Source organism: Daucus carota, chromosome 7 (genome assembly GCF_001625215.2).
Source record: "Daucus carota subsp. sativus chromosome 7, DH1 v3.0, whole genome shotgun sequence".
In the NCBI taxonomy this organism is placed as follows: Eukaryota; Viridiplantae; Streptophyta; class Magnoliopsida; order Apiales; family Apiaceae; genus Daucus; species Daucus carota.
This window is the reverse complement of record NC_030387.2, coordinates 31,694,437-31,713,665: the sequence shown is the minus strand read 5'-3', so window position 1 is coordinate 31,713,665 and position 19,229 is coordinate 31,694,437. Positions and strand designations below refer to the sequence as shown.

General features: G+C 33.1%; 2 protein-coding genes and 1 long non-coding RNA gene across 4 annotated transcripts; 1 reads left to right on the top strand and 2 right to left on the bottom strand.

The window, feature by feature from the left end:
* Nucleotides 1-2,246: 2,246 nt before the first annotated feature.
* On the bottom strand, nt 2,247-7,300 carry LOC135146773 (CAX-interacting protein 4-like). The gene is made up of 3 exons (XM_064081792.1): nt 7,143-7,300; nt 4,200-5,289; nt 2,247-2,560 (listed from the first exon to the last, which is right to left on the bottom strand). The coding sequence occupies exon 2, from the start codon at nt 5,269-5,271 to the stop codon at nt 4,213-4,215; it is 1,059 nt and encodes a 352-aa protein (XP_063937862.1). The 5' UTR covers nt 5,272-5,289; nt 7,143-7,300; the 3' UTR covers nt 2,247-2,560; nt 4,200-4,212.
* Nucleotides 7,301-9,998: 2,698 nt separating this feature from the next.
* On the bottom strand, nt 9,999-12,143 carry LOC108196612 (small ribosomal subunit protein RACK1). Its single transcript, XM_017363972.2, has 2 exons — nt 11,127-12,143; nt 9,999-10,341 (listed from the first exon to the last, which is right to left on the bottom strand). The coding sequence occupies exons 1-2, from the start codon at nt 12,012-12,014 to the stop codon at nt 10,240-10,242; spliced, it is 990 nt and encodes a 329-aa protein (XP_017219461.1). The 5' UTR covers nt 12,015-12,143; the 3' UTR covers nt 9,999-10,239.
* Nucleotides 12,144-14,806: 2,663 nt separating this feature from the next.
* On the top strand, nt 14,807-17,981 carry LOC108195700 (uncharacterized). 2 transcript variants are annotated; one of them, XR_010285930.1, is made up of 4 exons: nt 14,807-15,164; nt 17,167-17,288; nt 17,435-17,500; nt 17,584-17,981. It is a non-coding gene; the product is annotated as an uncharacterized LOC108195700 (long non-coding RNA). The 2 variants fall into 2 exon arrangements; XR_010285929.1 differs by having other exon boundaries at nt 17,167-17,500.
* The last annotated feature ends 1,248 nt before the right edge of the window (nt 17,982-19,229 follow it).

Sequence of the window (19,229 nt, the reverse complement as noted above, 5' to 3'; positions counted from 1 at the left end):
GGTTCATCCTCGGAACCCTAAAATAAAACAGAGTGATTTTCATTCTAAGCTACTATAATATATCTTAATGATAATTGGAAATCACGCATCTTAATATTATCATAAATATAATTTGATAAATTATTTGAATTTTTTTTCTGAATAAAAGTCTAATGTTGAATTTATACATAAAATAAAACGTTGAAAATAAATTATGAAATTATGATTTATATATGCCTTAACATACATGTCGAACAATATAAAAAAATTAAAAAAAATTAAAGGGTGAGAAGAAGTAAATGCATTTAAAAAAATTCTAACAGAACTATTTATATTTGATGATATAAGTGTGAAACTGATATACAATTATATTATATGAATTTATTATATTTATTTTTTTATTTTATATTAATAAAATCTCCATATATAATTGAGTTTGTCATCAACTATATACAATTAAATATCAATATCATAAAATATTCAAATTTTAACCAATTATATATAATATATAATTATAATATCTATAATTAACAATTACACTATAAGAGCTATCTAATTTATGATTTATTAGAATGACTTTTATAAAATATTTGTATAAAATATTACTTTCATAATACTAATATTATCATCAAGTTATAATGTAAATTTTTATACATGGAAAGTAAAATATTTAACAAAAAAAATCATATTTATAATGGACATGTCCTTTTTTATATATTTATAATATATAGACTCAATTTTTCATAAATATAAAAAATGCCATTCACCATAAATACGAACTTCTTATTAATAATAATTTATATCGAAATAATCAAAAATACTAACCATTAAAATTACTCATAAACATATGTTAGGAAAATAACAATTTTTTTTATAATTGAAGGCAACTCATAATTATAAACACAAAATTTATTCATATAAATTGTATAAACACTGTTTTATTTTTATTTTATTTTTTTAAGAAATAAACACTGTTTTATTATAAATTATCATGAACAAAGTGTATAAAAAAATAATAAAAAATCAATTGTATTACTCATATCAATCTTGAGTAATAATTTTTACATTAAAAATTTGTAAAGATGATATTGAATAACCTTATGGCAAAGTGGAGAGTTGATCCGATATTTGTAAAGATGATATTGAATAACCTTATGGCAAAGTGGAGAGTTGATCCGATGAGAACAGGGCATTGCTATGATCCAAAGAGTTTCAAAGAATCATCGGTTCGAATCTCACCTGCTTTTCGAAATTCCAACCTCTGTTTGGTCACAGGGAATTCCAACCTCTGTTTGGTTTCTTTTTGCAAGGGTTGGGTGACGATGGTTCTTATGTGGAATATGAGCCAATACTTCACTAGCATACTGCTTGGAAGAGTACTCTGTTTTATGATCCAGGGATTATTAGTCTTGTTTTGATAACAGTTGTTTCTGGTCCACTGTCGGGACTGATTTTACTAGCCTGTATGTTTGGAAAAAGCTAAGTATTTGTTCTCTCTGCAGGGTAAATTCTAGGTTTTTAATATTTCCTGGTTCAATTACGTCTGTTCTAGGACCTTAAGAAATTTATCTTCTTGCAAACATTGCGCAACTAGGTGACGATGGTTCTTATGTGGAATATGAGCCAATACTTCACCAGCATACTGCTTGGAGTGCAAGTTTATGTTCAGAACAGAGTACTCTGTTTTATGATCCAGGGATTATTAGTCTTGTTTTGATAACAGTTGTTTCTGATCCACTGTCGGGACTGATTTTACTAGCCTGTATGTTTGGAAAAAGCTAAGTATTTGTTCTCTCTGCAGGATAAATTATGCAGCAGCTTCTAGTTCATGTAGTAAGAAGGGAGCCAGAGTATGCACAGCCGCTTGCTCTCTCAGCCAAACTAGGTTTTTAATATTTCCTGGTTCAATTACGTCTGTTCTAGGACCTTAAGAAATTTATCTTCTTGCAAACATTTATCTTCTTGCAAACATTGCGCAACTAAGACGAGTTGAACACATACTCCAATATCATAAGCTCCAGTTCTCTGAAAATAAAATCACACAACCTATGCTGTACACTTATTTATCATCTTCACATATGAGACTGATAAACATGTAATCAGCACAGAAATCTATCCGCAAATTTATTCACAATAGTTGTATACTCCTGCAGAGTTGAACTATTTCATCAATGCAAAAACAAACCAAAGCTTTACCTTCATATCTATTACCCTTGTACAAGGACTCCAGTGGTGTGAAAATTTGCATAATAAAAATAAAATAATAATAAACTTAACCAACCAATAGTATAAATCATAAGGGTAAAACAAAAGTACTGTAAAAGTCGAAAAACCATACACCATAAAATTATCCAAAACTGAAAACAGATGAAAACACAAATAAGTAGACTAGATAGAGATCAACTTTCAGTCCACACGTCCTAGATTGATTATAAAGATAATTGAGTAAAACTGGTAACTGCTCACTACATATGCTCATCTAGTAACGTCCAATGCCCCAGACCCTGACAACACCATCTGTGTATCCACTGAACAAGGTGCTTCCATCAGCACTCCAGCTCAAACTTGTGCAGTAAATAACCTGCATCATAATTTATCAATTATAGTTAAGAGAAAAAGAGAGACAAAGAATATGTAAATGAAACATGGATGGAACCAATTCTATACATGGTACATCATTGTCATAAAACATGATGTACATTAACAAGACTAAGGGTGAGTACGGTACGGGTAAAGCCGGGGTTCCCGAGATCTCCAGAACCATCCCAATTTTCGGATATTCAAAATGTTGAGAACCAAAATTGTACCATTATTATATATATCCGTATTGTATTGTTCCAAATTTTCGGGACAAGATGGGACGGTTTCAGATATTCAGTACTCTTAATAAAATACATAAAAAAATAAAATATATAAAAAGTGATAAATCTATACAATAAATTTTCAAGTTATACCTGGTAAATAAAGAAGCAAAATAGAAAATTAGTTCAAGCAAAACAAATAATAAAAAAAGTGATATGATTTTCAATTAGTTCATTGATATATGAATTTCAATTGCATGATATATATTATATCACAAAAGTGATTAAAATCACAAATATTGTGCTATTACGTCATATTTGTGAAATTTGATATTAGTTATTAAACACAAAAATAAAAAGAAAACAGTATGTATATCAAACTATGTCATAATATATAATTTTCAGTTATTCGGTTCGGTACAGTTCAATACAGTTCGGTACAATTCTCGGTACAGTTCTTATATATAAACCAGAACCATCCCAGATTTTAAAATTCGGTACAGTTCAATACAGATATAGTCAGAAGTCAACCGGATTTCAATTTTTCGGAACTTTCGATTCGGTTATTTGGTACAGTACGGGAATCTCCCGGACCGGTGCTCAGCCCTAAACAAGACTGATAATGCGTACATTGGGCAAGGAAAGGTTAAGGCAGACACTATTTGACAGAAGAGACAAATCAGAAGGGCAGACTGCCCAATCTCGATTCCCTCCATTCAAATCCAATTTCACAGGTCCAACATTGCAACAAATTACGAAAAAGAAACATAATAATATATTGAACGCAACAGAGCATGAGTAATTATTAACACAACGCATGTACACAAATGAAGACTATTAGACTACCATATCAAAAAACCATACGACCATGTAACACAGAATTTAACAAGTCACAAAAACAGAGAATAGCCAAAATAAACAATGATTACAACATTAACACCCAAATATGTATATGATCACAATAATTAGAAAATGCACATGAAACTTAACATTTATAAATATAAATTCATATGCGTAGAGTACAGATATAAACATAACACACATATCACTACTGTGGTGTACAGTTTAGCACATACATATTATGATCAATAAAAAACAGAGCAACAAAGACATCTGAATACAAGCAAAGATGTAAAAGGGCCTTTCAATTAAAATAAAAATAACAAGACAATAATTAATATACTTCGCATAACCAGTTCATGCATAGATGACATCATAATGGCAATATTGCATACAGTGAAAAATCCCAGCTGACTAACAGCAGATCACTCCAAAGAAGGGGAAGATAGAGCCAAGTAGAAGATTTGAAACGCAGGTTATACAAATCAAGCAATATCATAAAACCCGGTCAAAATTTTAATTAACAGTAACAGATTACAGAAAAGCACAACAATAGGAATTTAGTGTCTAATTTCTCACCCCTGGAGAATAACTAATCTCGTTTGTGGCTGTGCTTCCTGCTCCTCTTCCCAGATTGTTTTTTGCCGATTCTACCTCCTAAATCAGAATCATCTGAGCTGCTAACGTCAGGACTAGAAACGGATCTTTCTCTCCTGCTCCTCCGCTTACGCATTCTAGTGTGTTCCTCAGATCCATCTGAATCATCTGAATGCTTGTGACTTCGCCTTCTCCTCTTTTCCTTCTTACTCTTTCTACGTTGTCGTTGATTATCATCATCATCATCAGACGTGTGACTTCGCCCTCTCCTCCTCTTTTCCTTCTTACTCTTTCTACGTTGTCGTTGATTATCATCATCCTCATCAGACGATTCATCTCTCCTCCTCTTCTCTCTCCTCTTCCGATTATCCTTAACATCTTCATCAGAATCACGGTAAATCCTTTTACTGCTGCTCCTCTTTGATCCAACCTTATTCTTTCTCCTTTCATAATCAGATTCGTCATCATCAGAATCATCATTTTTCTTTCTAGAAGACTTCACTTTATCAACAATCTTCTTCCCAAACTTTTTGCTCTGAGCAATTGCCCTCTCTATTTCAGAGTCATAGTCAGAATCCGAACTCTCGCTCTCATCGTCAGAATCCTCATTGGAATCCTCTACCCCAGTTTTACCAAATAATTTTTTGCCGCTGCCTTTTATTTTCTCCAGACCAGAAATAACTGCCGCGTGAATTGCCTCGGAGTCTTTATCATTACTTTCATCCTTAATACTCAAGAAATTTCTACACTGAAATGTAAGATGACCCACACGTCCACACTTCTTACATGCTCCACGAGACTCATCTACATTATTGCTAGTTACACGAGCAAGTGCAAGCAAACCCTGGAAGCTTGCATAAGCATTTTCACCCGCAGGTTCAGCAGCAGCAGCATCAGAAGCTTTAGGCTGAGAAGACTTTTTGTTATCTTCTTTATTTGGTGCATAGGGGTCATACCCTATAGCACTCTGCCAAATACCGTGTGTTTGAAGGGCAGCACTACTGTGTACCCTGTTGTTTGCGGGCATTCGAACCCTGCCTGCTGTAGCTGGCATCTTGAGAAAATTGTAAGCCTGCACATCAAGGTGGTAGTCAGTATTCTACGAAATTAGTCATAAAATATTCCGAAAATGTAAAACTACGCTCCATTTGGTTGGAAGCAACGAAATAAGGTGGAAATGTAATTAAATGTGTTCTATTCTATGGGTGAATATTGGAAAATTAATTCTTTCCTCCATTCCACTCAAACCAACTTATACCATGGCCTAGTCTCCACAAACTTCGGTAAAATGCCTGATTCTTGATTCTATTCATTTTCTTGACATCCCTCATCATGAAAATTTGTATTTATTTTTTAAAGTCTTCACTCTTACATTATTTCTTCCCTACAATTTTATATACAAGTTTTCATTCCATTCCTTATAACCAAACAGAGCATTGGTTCATGATTCCACAAAAAAGATACTCCCTCCGTCCCCCTAGATTCTTTACATTGGGGAAGGAGCGTTCGGCACGGATTGTTAGGCCCCAAAAAGTATAGCTCCATAAATTGCAATATGTTGGAGATACAGTAGGGAGTTCTTATGGGGGCCCGATCAGCCAACATTTTTTTCATTTTACTTAAACATATAAATACAGGTACATGATAAGCAATATTGCACAACTAATCTTGGGTATAATAAAATTAACATATTCAAATAAACTAAAAGATGGTTTCAGGCTGGGTCAGTGATAATTGAACATAATGAAATAATCAAGCATGGCAAGAAAATATTGGCCAGATATAGACAGAGCGGCACTTATAGGATGATTTCATGAAATTTCAATGAATTCATTTTATCCAGAAACAAATTTACACAAGTGCCCACACATATACAGCAAATACCACAAGCACTTATTTATGTTTTAGTGTATACACACCAAATCCCCAAGTTTCGCATGTTAAAGACAATTAAACACATGTAATTTACCCCGACTCTTCGGCTTGCCTCGAGTACCAAACGCTTATTTCACGCCAAAAACATGTAAAATTTGCATATAACTGTCATAGACCAACACTTTTGTCACGATTTGAACTAAAAATACTGTTGGGCCAGATATTATATGTGGGTCAAGCATAGTGTTGGGTTATATGTTTTGGATTGGCCAATAATGTAGTTTCTGGAGTGTTACTTCCTATATAATGTATTTTCTTCTTTAGTATATGATTATCAATGAGAGCGAAAATAAAAAATTTATCATTTCTTCCTGCTTTTATTTTTTCTGCACTTTCATTTCATGTTACTGAGACAAATCCCGAAACCCGACCCGAACATGACCCAACCCGCAACCCGATTTATTGAAACAAAACCCGAAAGTGACCCGAAAATCACCCGATTGACCCGAAATGGATCCGAAATGACCCGAAATCAGAATTTTATTTCTATTAACTTCAATTTTCAGTTTTATTCAACTTTAAGTGATTTTAACTTGAGCCGAAATCGACCCGATTTCCGACAGGAACGACCCATTACCCGAAATTGCCACCCCTTGATGTTAGTAGCTTAATTTACAAACCTAATTGTGAAGAACATGACAACTTGAAGCCTATCCATGTGAAGAGTGGTAACATACATATCCAAGCATAACAAAACAAGAACAGCTAAACAATTCAAAACTACACAAAAAAGACTCAAAGCCATCAAAACAGTGAGATACCACATAAATATTCACATAAATAAATAAAAAACATTTACTACAAAAACCACCATATGGGTATGGCTACAAATTAAATCAAGAATCGAGAAAGAAACATATGAGACTATTCAGATAGGATCATGTTCTCAATTTAGCCCAGATCAAAAAACCTAAGTTATATCATATAATACCCTAATACGATTACAGATCCATAAATTCAATGGAATGAAGAGATGGAGTAAGAACTTACAACTTAAAATCGAAGACAGAAGAAGAGGGATGATTCGCTCGCCGAGAATACGAAGATAAGAACAAAACCAATTTTTCGTTTTTTGACCTCTGATTCGCCCAGAATACGAACAAGAGCGTGTAATACTATATATTTAGTATTTTGCCGTTGTATTTTTGCTTTTTCTGGTTACTCCCTCTTCCACAATTATAATTTCATTTTGATTTCTAGTATATTAAAATATAATATTTTAACTGGATAATATATTTATTATGAATGACATTTTTTTCTAAACTACTATGATATATCTTAGTAGTAACTGGAAATTAAATTTTTAATTGATAAATAAATTACAAAAATGTTTGTAATAGATTTATTTATATTTGATGATATATATTGTGTGAAATTGATTTGAAATTATATTATATTAATTTATTATATTAACTCTTTTTTACGTATATATTGATAAAAATGTTGATAAATACAGCATAAGGAATCTCCTTATAAAAATTGAATTTGTCATCAAATATGTTCAATTAAATATAAATATGATAAAATATTCGAATTTTAACTAATCATGTGTGGTATATAATTATAATATCTATAGATAACAACTATACGACAAGAGTTATCTATTCTCTAATTTAGTGTAATAACTTTTATAAAATATTTATATAAAGAATATATAAAATATTATTTCCATATCACTAATGTTATTATTAACTTAATTTATACATGAAAAAAAAACTTGTTAACAAAAAAATGATCATATTTATACTAGACATGTCAGCTTTTATATATTTATAATATACAAACTCAAATTCACATAAATATAAAAAAAATATCATTCGTCATAAATACGAAATTCTCATAAACAACAATTTATATCGTTAATCAAAAACATTAACTATCAAAATTACTCACAAATATATGTTCTGAAAATGACATATTTTTGTATAATTTAGCGCAACTCACAATTATAACATAGAATTTGTCCATATGACCCTGTTTTATCATAAATCATCATGAACAAAGCCTATAAAAATAAACAATCAAATGTATCATTCATATCAATCTTAAAAATAAATGTTTACATTAAAAATCTGTAAAGATGATATTGAATAACCTTATAGCAAAGTGGAGAGTTGCTCGGTATTGCTATGATCTAAAGAACATTGGTTCAAATCTCACTGACTTTCTGACGCTCGGGGACCGGTCCCAAACCATCATACGGAATTTCCAACCTCTGTTTAGTTGAAGAACATGGGACCGGTCCCCGACTATAGTAGAGAATTCCCAACCTCTGTTTGATTTTTTTTTTGGTGGGGTCGGGGGTGACAATGGTTCTTATGTTGAATATGAGCTGATACTCCACTAGCATACAGTTGTAGTTTGATTACTAATAATCTTGTTCCTCAGGCAGGGCCGTCTCCAGCATTTCGGAGGCCTTAGGATTTTTGAACCAAAATCTAAAATTTGATGAACTAAAATCGCATGAAAAATTTGCAGTAGTAAATATAATTCTTAACTAAGAAACAAAGCATAAAAATAGTTCAAGTTAAAGGTAAGAAGTTATAATTTATTGGGGTTTTATCTATTTTTTATTCTATTACATGGGTCTAAAGTTAAAGGACTGTCCATATTCCTAAACTGGTGTATAGGGGAGAAGAATAGATATTATTAATAATTTTATTGAATATAATTGATAACTAATAATTATAAATATTAATACTACGTATATGTATATATATTGGAGGCCCCTTATATCGATGAAGGCCCTAGGCAAATAACTGGGGAGACTCCCCCTGAAGACGCCTCTGACCTCAAGTCTTTCAATCTACAACTTATTACCCTATTGCTGTTAGTACTCGTCATATTTGTGCTATAAGAGTATCTTACTACTATGATAATAATTTGGGATCAATTGATTGCTGGGATATAGTTCGAAAAAGTAGCATAAGTTTATGGTCAGAACAGAGTAGCCTGTTTTATAATCCAGAAATTAGTAATCTCGTTTTGGAAACAGCTGTTTCTAGTGCACTATTGGGGTAAAAATATTCTTCCGAGACTCCTCCACTTGGAATTGGATTTGTATCTTTGGCTGCTGGTGCACAACACTTTTATGTATCTTTAGCTCATCTTCTATTCCAAAGGTCTCTGATTTTTTGGCAAATGCTTCTTCAGATTATAATATCTGTGGTAATAAGGAAGATGATTTGGTGCTGGAGTTAATTTGCTAACATGACATCTACACCAAATCATGATCTTCCAATTCAGTTGTGTAGTCCTGGTTTGTGTACTCTTGCATCTTGCAACCAAGGAAGCAAATCACTCCATGAGACTGATTTTATTAGCTTGTATGTTTGAAAAAAGCCAAGTATTTGTTCTCTCTGCAGGGAAAATTATGCAGAAGGTTTCTTCTCTTCTAGTTCATGTAGTTAGAATGAGGAGAGAGTATTCACCACTTGGTCTCTTGAGCCAAACTAAAAATTCCATGACACTCGCAACTACATCTGTTCAAGGGCCGTGAGAAATTTATCTTATTGCATACATTGCCCAGCAAAGACAAGCTGAACACTTAATTTTCAATATCATAAGCTCCTGATTTTTCTGAAAAGAAAATCAGACAGCCAAGAGTACAAGCCAGGGGAACAGAAAAAATAGATAGACATAACAGGTGATTATCACCGGACACTTATTTATCCTCTTCACATATGAGACTCACAAACATTTAAGCAAAGTTATTCACAATAGTTATATACTCCTATGGAGTTGAACTATTTCATTCATCCGAAAACAAACCAAAGGTTTATCTTCATCTCTGGTACCCTTGTACAAGAACTCCACGGTGCAAAAATTTGCATAAAAGTAGAAGAATATACTTAACCAACCAATAGTATAAATCATAAGGCTTTTGCAAAAGAGGAGGTATAGGCAAAACAACCAAGTACTGTAATAGTCGAAAAACCATACACCATAGAATTATCCAAAACTGAAAACAGATGAAAACACAAATAAGTAGACTAGATAGAGATCAACTTTCAGTCTACACATCCTAGATTGATTCAAAAGATAATTGAGAGAGTAAATCTGGTAATTGCTCGCTACATATGCTCATCTAGTAACGTCCGATGCCCCAGACCCTGACAACACCATCTGTGTATCCGCTGAACAAGGTGCTTCCATCAGCACTCCAGCTCAAACTTGTGCAGTAAATAACCTGCATCATAATTTCTCAATTATGATTGATATTTGGAGAGAGAAAAATAGTATGTAAATGAAACATGATAGGAACCAATTCTATACATGGTACATCATTGTCAATAAACATTGTGTACATTAACAAGACTGATAACGTGTACATTGGGCAGAGTGCCCAATCTCAATTACCTCCATTCGATCCAATTTCACAGGTCCAACATTGCAACAAATTACGAAAAAGAAATATAATAATATACTGAACCAAACAGAGCATGAGTAATTATTAACACAACGCATGTACACAAATAAAGACTACCATATCAAATAACCATAAGACCATGTAAAACAAAATTTAACAAGTCACAAAAACAGAGAATAAACAAAATAAACAATGATTACAACATTAACACCCAAATATGTATATGATCACAATAATTATAAAATGCACATGAGACATAACATTTATAAATACAAATTCATATGCGTAGAGTACAGATATAAACATAACACACATATCACTACTGTGGTGTACAATTTAGTTCATACATATTATGATCAATAAAAAACATAGCAACAAAGACATCTGAATACAAGCAAAGATGTAGAACTAAAAACATACAGATGCACAATACATGATAAATGATGCCACTAAACTACGTATATTAATTTTAAATTTAGAACATAAGAAGATAAATGGTCAGGCAAAGTACACATACATATAATACTGTATATCATATAAATGACAAATAAACACAGCATCAATAAGTAAATAAAATAAAATTGAAAATTATTCAGATATTGGACCTTATTCTTGCCAGCATTTGTCTGAGTAGCATTGCCCTCAGCAGCCATATCAGCCTCTGCCTTCAAGTCGATCCTCAAATCAACAACAATGCTCTTGCTCTCGAGATCCCAAATCTTAATGCTCGACTCGGTAGCAGCACACAGCCAGTACCTATTAGGACTAAAGCAAAGAGCATGGATGATCGAAGAAGCATCGAGAGAGTAAAGCTTCTTGCCCTCAGCCAAATCCCACAAGAGAATCACACCGTCTTTGCCACCGCTAGCACAAAGCGAACCATCAGGAGACACCGCAACGGTATTCACATAACCATTATGCCCAGCAAGAGTGGACCTGAGCTTGCAATTACTCAAATTCCAAATCTTCACAGTCTTATCCCACGAAGCCGAAACAATCGTGGGCTGCACATTATTCGGGCTGAACCTCACACAGCTCACCCAATCAGAATGCGCATCACCATCCTGAATTGTATACTTGCACTCCCCCAAAGTGTTCCACAGCTTAATCGAACGGTCACGAGACGCCGACACAATCTGACGGTTATCAATCGAGAACGCCACGGACAGCACGTCCTTAGTGTGGCCCACGAAGCGCCGCGCGGTGGTCCCGTTGGAGAGGTCCCACAGACGGAGCTCGCCGTCCCAGGAGCCGGAAAGCGCGAACTGACCGTCGGAAGAGAGAACAACGTCCTGGACGAAATGGGAGTGGCCGGTTAAACGACGCTGAGCGACGCCGTATGACTTGTCCTCCTTGGTGAGTTTCCAGACGATGATAGATTTGTCGCGGGACGAGGTGACGATCATGTCGGAGTTGTCGATTGGGGTGGCGATTGCGGTGACCCAGTCGGTGTGAGCCCTGAGAGTGCCCTTGAGGGTGAGTGATTCCGCCATTTTTAGGGTTTGTTAAGCGAGGCGAGAGGGGAGGCTTGTGTAGAGAGATGAGGAGGCTGGAGAGGAGATAGTGAAGAGGGGAATTGATTTATAGGAGGGTTTATATATAGGGCATTTAGGGTTTTCTTCGGAATAGGTGCGAGTGTTGTGGGCTGCGTGGTATTAACTTCCAAGGCCCAATGTATATTGTCATTAATCTCAGACAATTGGCCCAGTAAAAAATCGCCAAACATGTTTTATACAGAAAGAGAGGTGGGCTTCTGTCAAAAAAAAAAAAAAAAAAAAGGAAGAGAGGTGGGCTGAGGTTGAACAAGTACTGTAGATTACCTCGAGTTGAGGTTATAAATACATTTTTTTTAATATTTATTCTTTAGAGTTTTCGTGTTTAGTTAGGTAGTAGTGTTCTTTAGTTGAATATTTTTTTTTAAATTACTAATTGAAATAAGTCATATAAGTGGGTCTATTTTATTTCAAAAAAAAAGTGGGTCTATATTCGTAATATATTTTTGCATAAATTTTTTAATAATTTTGAAATGTTGAAATAGGCTTGGATATAAATATTCTGTTTACAATATATGTTATTTATAATATAGCAAGCTACCAATTTATATATATTTTAAAATTTGTGCAACTAGTAAGTATATTTTCTCTATTTTCAATTGCCGGACGTCATAGATTTTTCCATACATATGAAGGTGTGTCATTATCGTAGTTTATTAGTAAGCATTTTTTGTTTTTTTCACTCTTATTATTTTGCATTCTCTCTATCAATATCAATGTATATACAATGTATATAGACATATTATTTCTCAACAATTCCATTTAACTGTAGAGGAGGTCAATGTTGTCTAGCAAGATGGAACAAATCATGAAATTGGACTCAACACATGTATAAAACATCAAATAATATTAGATAAAACACGGAATCCAGAAACAGAATAGTAGGCTATATAAAACATGGAATTCAGAAAACAGGATAAGTAGACAATAATAGATAATCCAGAAATTCATTAATATGTTGAAACTTCAAAGACGAATAAGTTGAAGTGATCCGATTTAGATGCAAGAAGATATAGTGTTCATGTTACAAAGTATTATACCGGTGTTGACGTGTCAAATATAGAAAGAAAGATGTGAAATTTTGATTCAATGTTATTCGTTTGTAAAACAGACAAGTCATATCAGACATAAATATTTTAGTGAAAAATCGTAACACTTTCAAAAAAAATTCAAAGTCAAATTCAAACATTATAAAGAGATCAAAAACTCAAGTCCAAATGTGCAATATGTTCGATAATTTTGGTAGAAAACATAAAAGTGGATTCTAGCCTTAAACCCAAAAACATTCAATATTTTTTATGAAGGATTTTGATATTTTTATGTTGTGACTGTTCGGTAGTTTTCTCATGCGATTTCTTAAAGAAAAATCAAGTCATCATTTGATGTGTTTAAGTCAATTTCAAGAAAAATTATATTTCGAGAATATTTTAAAAATTAATTTTTCTAAAAAACACATGTAAAATGGGACGAAGAAAATTCTTTTCACTTGATTGCAAGTAATTTATTATTATCAGTGACATTGAAACTTTGCAAATTTAAATGTGACGGTAATGGATTGAAAATCAGTTATTTTATCACTACAGATTTTTTTAATGTGTCTTGTGGATATAGACTAACAACTATTTTTTATTTAAAATGGAGGATTTTCGTGACTATTGTTTCATAATAATGATAACACTGCATGCACAAAAAATTTCAACAGTTAAAAATTACTTATCTCAGATACAAAGATAAATATTAATAAAATACTGAAAAACCCTTACATTAGTATGTAGTGGTGAGCAAAAAAAATCAAAAAACTGAAACCGAACTGAAAAACCAAATCGAAAAAACCCGTAACCAACAAAAATCGGAAAAAACCGCAACCGAACCGAACCGACATAAAAGTTTGGTAACGGTTACGGTTTTACCCTTAAAACCAAACCAAAAACCCGAACCGTTTATATGATATATAATAAAAATATAACATTTATTATATATTATTATATATAACATATTATATATATATGTGCTACAATATATTAATTATATAGTTTATTAAGAGAAATTGATATTATAAGTATATAAATATTTTTCTAAAATTAATAATAATATTAAATTTGTATACTAGTTTCTAATCATATAAAAACTGAAAAAACCCGAAACCGACCAACAGTTAACTGAAACGGTTCGATTACGGTTTCTACCTAAAAACCGAACCGAAATACACGGTTCGTTAACGGTTTTAGGTAGAAACTGAACCGAACCGAGGGGTCGCTCGGTTCACCCCTTTCTGATATTAGGTATGAGTTTCATTTATTCCAAACTCATACCTGGTGTTTGGTTAGATTTTCTTTTACTTCAAACCCATACCTCAAACCTACCAGGTAGAGATTTTCATATCCAAAGGAGGAGGTGGGTATGAAACATAGGTTTGAGAAATCAACTTTGTTTGTCTTATTTTTATTTATTGTCATTAAATTCAAATTATTAGTACCAAATGAAGTTGAAGACTCAAATATATATAAAAAATTTATTTCAAGAATATGTTTAAATTAATTATAATTAATCATTTAAAAATATTTAAATTAGATATACTCATTCCAGCATTTAACGTGATATTAAAAATAATACCTCAATCTCATACCATCCGATTACTCGTTCCAACCTCAGCCCTCTTTCCAACCAAAGTACCCCTGAGTATATGTTATAAAGAACCGAAGCATACCGTTAAAACCAAAGGAGAAGAGTAATCACTATACAGGACTCGCAGATAACATGGCAACGAATCAACTACAGTATCCCTAATTCGCAAAGGTTTTTTTTTTTTTTTTTTCTTTTCTCTAATTCTTCATGCATAAACCCTAAAAAATGGCGGAGTCAGTGACACTCAAGAACATACTCAGGGCTCACACAGACTCTTATCGGTAATAATGGCTATGTTGATACCGTTGCGGTTTCTCCTGATGGTTCGCTCCGTGCTAGCGGTGGCAAAGACGGTGCTATTCTCTTGTGGGATTTGGATGAGGGAAAGAAGCTGATATGAGGGTTGTTGATTTGAGGATTGCTGCTGAGGGCAATGCTACTCAGGCCAATGCTGGCAAGAATAAGGTCTAATCGACCTCCTTGTTTCTGCCTATTTTTATACGTGCGCTGTTAATTATTATTAGTTCTATGTTTTTATACAATTATAAGTTCAATTAAGCCACATTGATGTTATGATCCGCCTTACAATGCCATCATGTTTTGCATCATGTGCTGTGAAAAACCTCTGCTCTAAATCAAAGATATATAATCTTTAGTAAATTTTAAATTTGTATGATCTACAAAAGGGAAGAGTGTGAATTTTGAAATAGTGCACATATTCTATAATGAGGTTTGTTAAGAAAAGTGACTTAGGAGTCAGGAGGATGGTCAAATTGGCGAGTTTGAGCTCTGGTTTGAATTATAGCAGAATGGAAACTAAAAACTATGAATACTTACCCAAAAAGATGGAACAAGTTCTATATCTTTCCTTTCAGTTTCATTCCTTCCAACCAAAAGGGGAAGTATGGAGTATGGTACTGGGAGAGTAAGTCGTCTAACATAGATTTAAAGTCTGGTTTAAGAGAGCATATCTTTGAAGAGTTAGTCATCTAGCATGGCATCAAAATTTGGTTTAAGAGAGGTTGGTTCTGGTGATAAAACCATTCGTATACCCAATATTCTCACAATTGTGTTTAAAGTTTGGTTAAATATAGTTTGGTTTAGGAGAGGCCTGGTGATAAAACCCGTCTTATACCCTATATTCTCACAATTGAAATGGACAACTTTGCTGTGGCTCCCTTATAAGTTTGTGCGCTAGTAGGTTGGTGATTCACTTCTTATCCCTGCCAGGCAGGCTTTCAAGTGCGGGGAAGTGTTAAATTTATATGAGCCATTTAGCCCCTTTCCCTTGGCCCTTTGGGTTTTGGGAGTTGTTTATTGAATATGTGTAGTTGAGGGTAATTTTTTTTTTTTTTTTTAAAGAATTGGTTAGGATTATACTGAAGTATAGTTTAGCCTTTGAAGTTGGTGTATGGAAATAATTGGTCCTGTATGTTTAGTGCAAGGATGTGCAATATGGATATTTCTACTTGCACTTCATTTTTGTATAACAGTCAGTGACATAGTTGATGTTTATACATAATTACATATCAAGTTGCATATAAATTATTTGCAAGTGCATACATGAACATGAGCAATCAAGAATATGTTTAATGAATGCTTTTTCTTGCTTATTAGAAGTTAGTGTAGTACTTCTATTGCTCTTGTGCTAAATAATCATTTAATTTAGTGGCATGATGTTGTTTAGTTATAGTACTATATTCTCGTATATCTAGTGAGTTATATTTTATGCTAATTCTGTAGTTTCTGCTAGGTGTTTTAGTTCACTGTTAGTACGACTGAGTTGTTGGGCTTCAACTTCTTATATACAGTATGTGAATGATTGTGCAATTTGCATCACATTATATAGAATGACACATTTGGAGGCATAAATATATATGTAAAAATTGGTGTATTATATCAAAGTGCCCACCATTCTCATCAAAAACTATCAAGTGACTACCCGGGCTCCACGAGGACTCAGTTAAGCCACTATAATCACTATATATATCACTCCGTAAAATCTTGAAAAAATATTAATGAGAAAGTTAACTACAATTTTTTTTGTATTTCTCTGAATCTTCTTTTCTAGTTCTTTTTGTAATCCATGTGGCTCACACATCATTTGCTGATTAGGATTCCATTAAGTTTTGTGTTAATTATTTTTCAAGATTTAATATAGTGATTCTAGTGGCTAAAATGAGTTCCGGTGGCGATCGGATAGTCACTTGACAGTTTTTTACGAAAACGGTGGGCTTTTTGATATAAAACCCGTAAAAATTGTCGTCTTGTCGTGACCTTCTAAAGGGATGTAAGAGTAACATGTTGCTATAATTTCATCGTAATTAGCATGCCAATTGTAGTAACATAGTGGTTGAGTATTCTGTACCCTTTGTTATTTTATCATCTGCTAATTTTAATGTGTTCTGTGGTCATATATTGCTGGTTTAAGGTGTTTTTTCCCTTATGTTGGACTTATCATGCACAGGATATCTACTGCACAAGTTTGAAATGGAGTGCTGATGGAAGCACACTATTTAGTGGATACACTTACGGAGTTGTCAGAGTTTGGTCTAATAGCCGTTTTTAAGAAACAGAGCTGGCCTATCAGTTAATAACACTTCAGCTCCCTTATATTATCTAGCTAGTTTGGGATACCTGATTATTATTTATAACATTTGAGATTATGTTGTTGCCTCAACTCGTTAACTACAAGATGTTCATCTGACTGCTATTTGGTATATAACTATTGCAAGGAATGATGCTTTTGGATAATTTTCAGACTTTGACGTGAAATACCTTGTTCATATTGGAACAGGAAGGTAAGTTATAGCAGCAGAACCAAAATAAATATATCGTAAATCATTCTTGTTATATAGCTTGATACATTTTTTGTTGGCCATAGATTCTTTACAAGTTCTTTGAGGAGTCATTTGCCGTGTTTGGTAAGCTTTTTTTGCCTGATTTTTGATTTATTAGTTAGAATCAGCTTATTATATGACACTCAGTTCTACGTAGAAAAAAAAAGCTCTGGACTCTCATAGATGCCCTTGAACTGAGATCTGCATTGCAGAATGTGAATTAGTAGCATGGTTTTACCTGCTCCTATCATATGTTCGGAATCTAGTTGATGCTTTGAACTAAACATTATACATTATAATGAATTGAAACATGCAGTTTGGACCTTTCATATATCAGAAAGTATAAGCATCTGTTGGGCTTTAGTTTCTTAGTCCCCAATTGAAGCTTTACCGTTTTCTTAGTTTTCCGAAAATATTATTTTTGTAAGAGCATCTCCAACACTAAAACCATTAGCAAAAAAAATTTGGGTGGCATGTCTTGAATACTTCCTCCATCCCAAACTAGATATATTAGTTAAGGGTAACTTATGACTTAGGGGTAATTTTTATCAAAAAAAAAAAGTTCAACAAAATTAAGTCACTGAATAAAGTATCTCAAACTAACTTCTGAGTTTAAGTCAGCTTCTAGCTTATCTCTGACTTTAAGCAAACTTCTAACTTATTACACAAACAAACATTTTTCAGTTTAAAGTTGGATAAAGCTTAAAGTCCCGGCTTAAAGCCGGGACAAACAGGCTCTAATAAATCAGCTTATTATATGATACAAAATTAATTATATGACTAATAAGCCGATTCCTTAGAGCAAGTCCAAGATAAGCTTTATATCATGTCCTTAGTCAAAATTTAGGGCATTTGATAACATGGGTTGCTCCAACAATGTCCTAGTGATGCCTTAGAGCAAGTCCAACAGTGCCCTGTAATGGTGTCCTAAGTTAAAATTTAAGACATTTGAGATAAAGATGTAATCCAACAGTGTCCTAGTGGTGCCTTAAAACACTAGGAAACACTACATGTGCCTTATTTATAAGGCACTACCACACTTGTCCTAAACCATTTTAATCTATAAAATATTCACTTTCTCTCTCTTTTCACACCTTTTCATACTTGGCTTATATATAGTTGTATTCAAATATATTATTATTTTAATATTAAGACATGAAGATAAGGCATATTGTTGGAATAGATGTATGTGTATAGTGTCCTAAATCACTAGGACATCATATTTTATAATATATACAGGGCTTCTACTAAGACACTGTTGGACTTGCTTATCACTAGGACAACCCATTCAAACCCTATTTTTATAATAAATTTCTACCAACACTCTCTTTCTCTCTCTACTTTATATTATTTTTAATGATGAAAGTGAACTTTTAATAATAAGTTATTAAACATATAGTGAAAATAAGGCACATTGATTGAGTTGAAGGGATATGTCCTAAACTACTAAACTACTAGGACATAATTTTTTATATTATATTTAGGGCTCCAACTAGGTCACTGTTGGACTTGCTCTTACCCATTTTTGGCTCTGATTTTAGTAACATGTTTTAAGATTGTAGAGGACATGTTAACAACTTAGATAGAGAATTGAGCAATAAACATTGAGTAACTATTATGTACTTTGAGGGAAAACACTGAAATATTCGAGCAGTTGAATGACTAAACATTATACAACTGCTCAACGGTA

Coding starts and splice junctions, on each gene's coding strand:
- LOC135146773 (XM_064081792.1), bottom strand. CDS start 5,271: ATGCCAGCTACAGCAGGCAGGGTTCGAATGCCCGCAAACAACAGGGTA.
- LOC108196612 (XM_017363972.2), bottom strand. CDS start 12,014: ATGGCGGAATCACTCACCCTCAAGGGCACTCTCAGGGCTCACACCGAC. Junction 10,342..11,126: donor CAAATGCTGGCAAGAATAAG/GTCCAATATCTG, acceptor ATTATGATGCAG/GTTATTTACTGCACAAGTTT.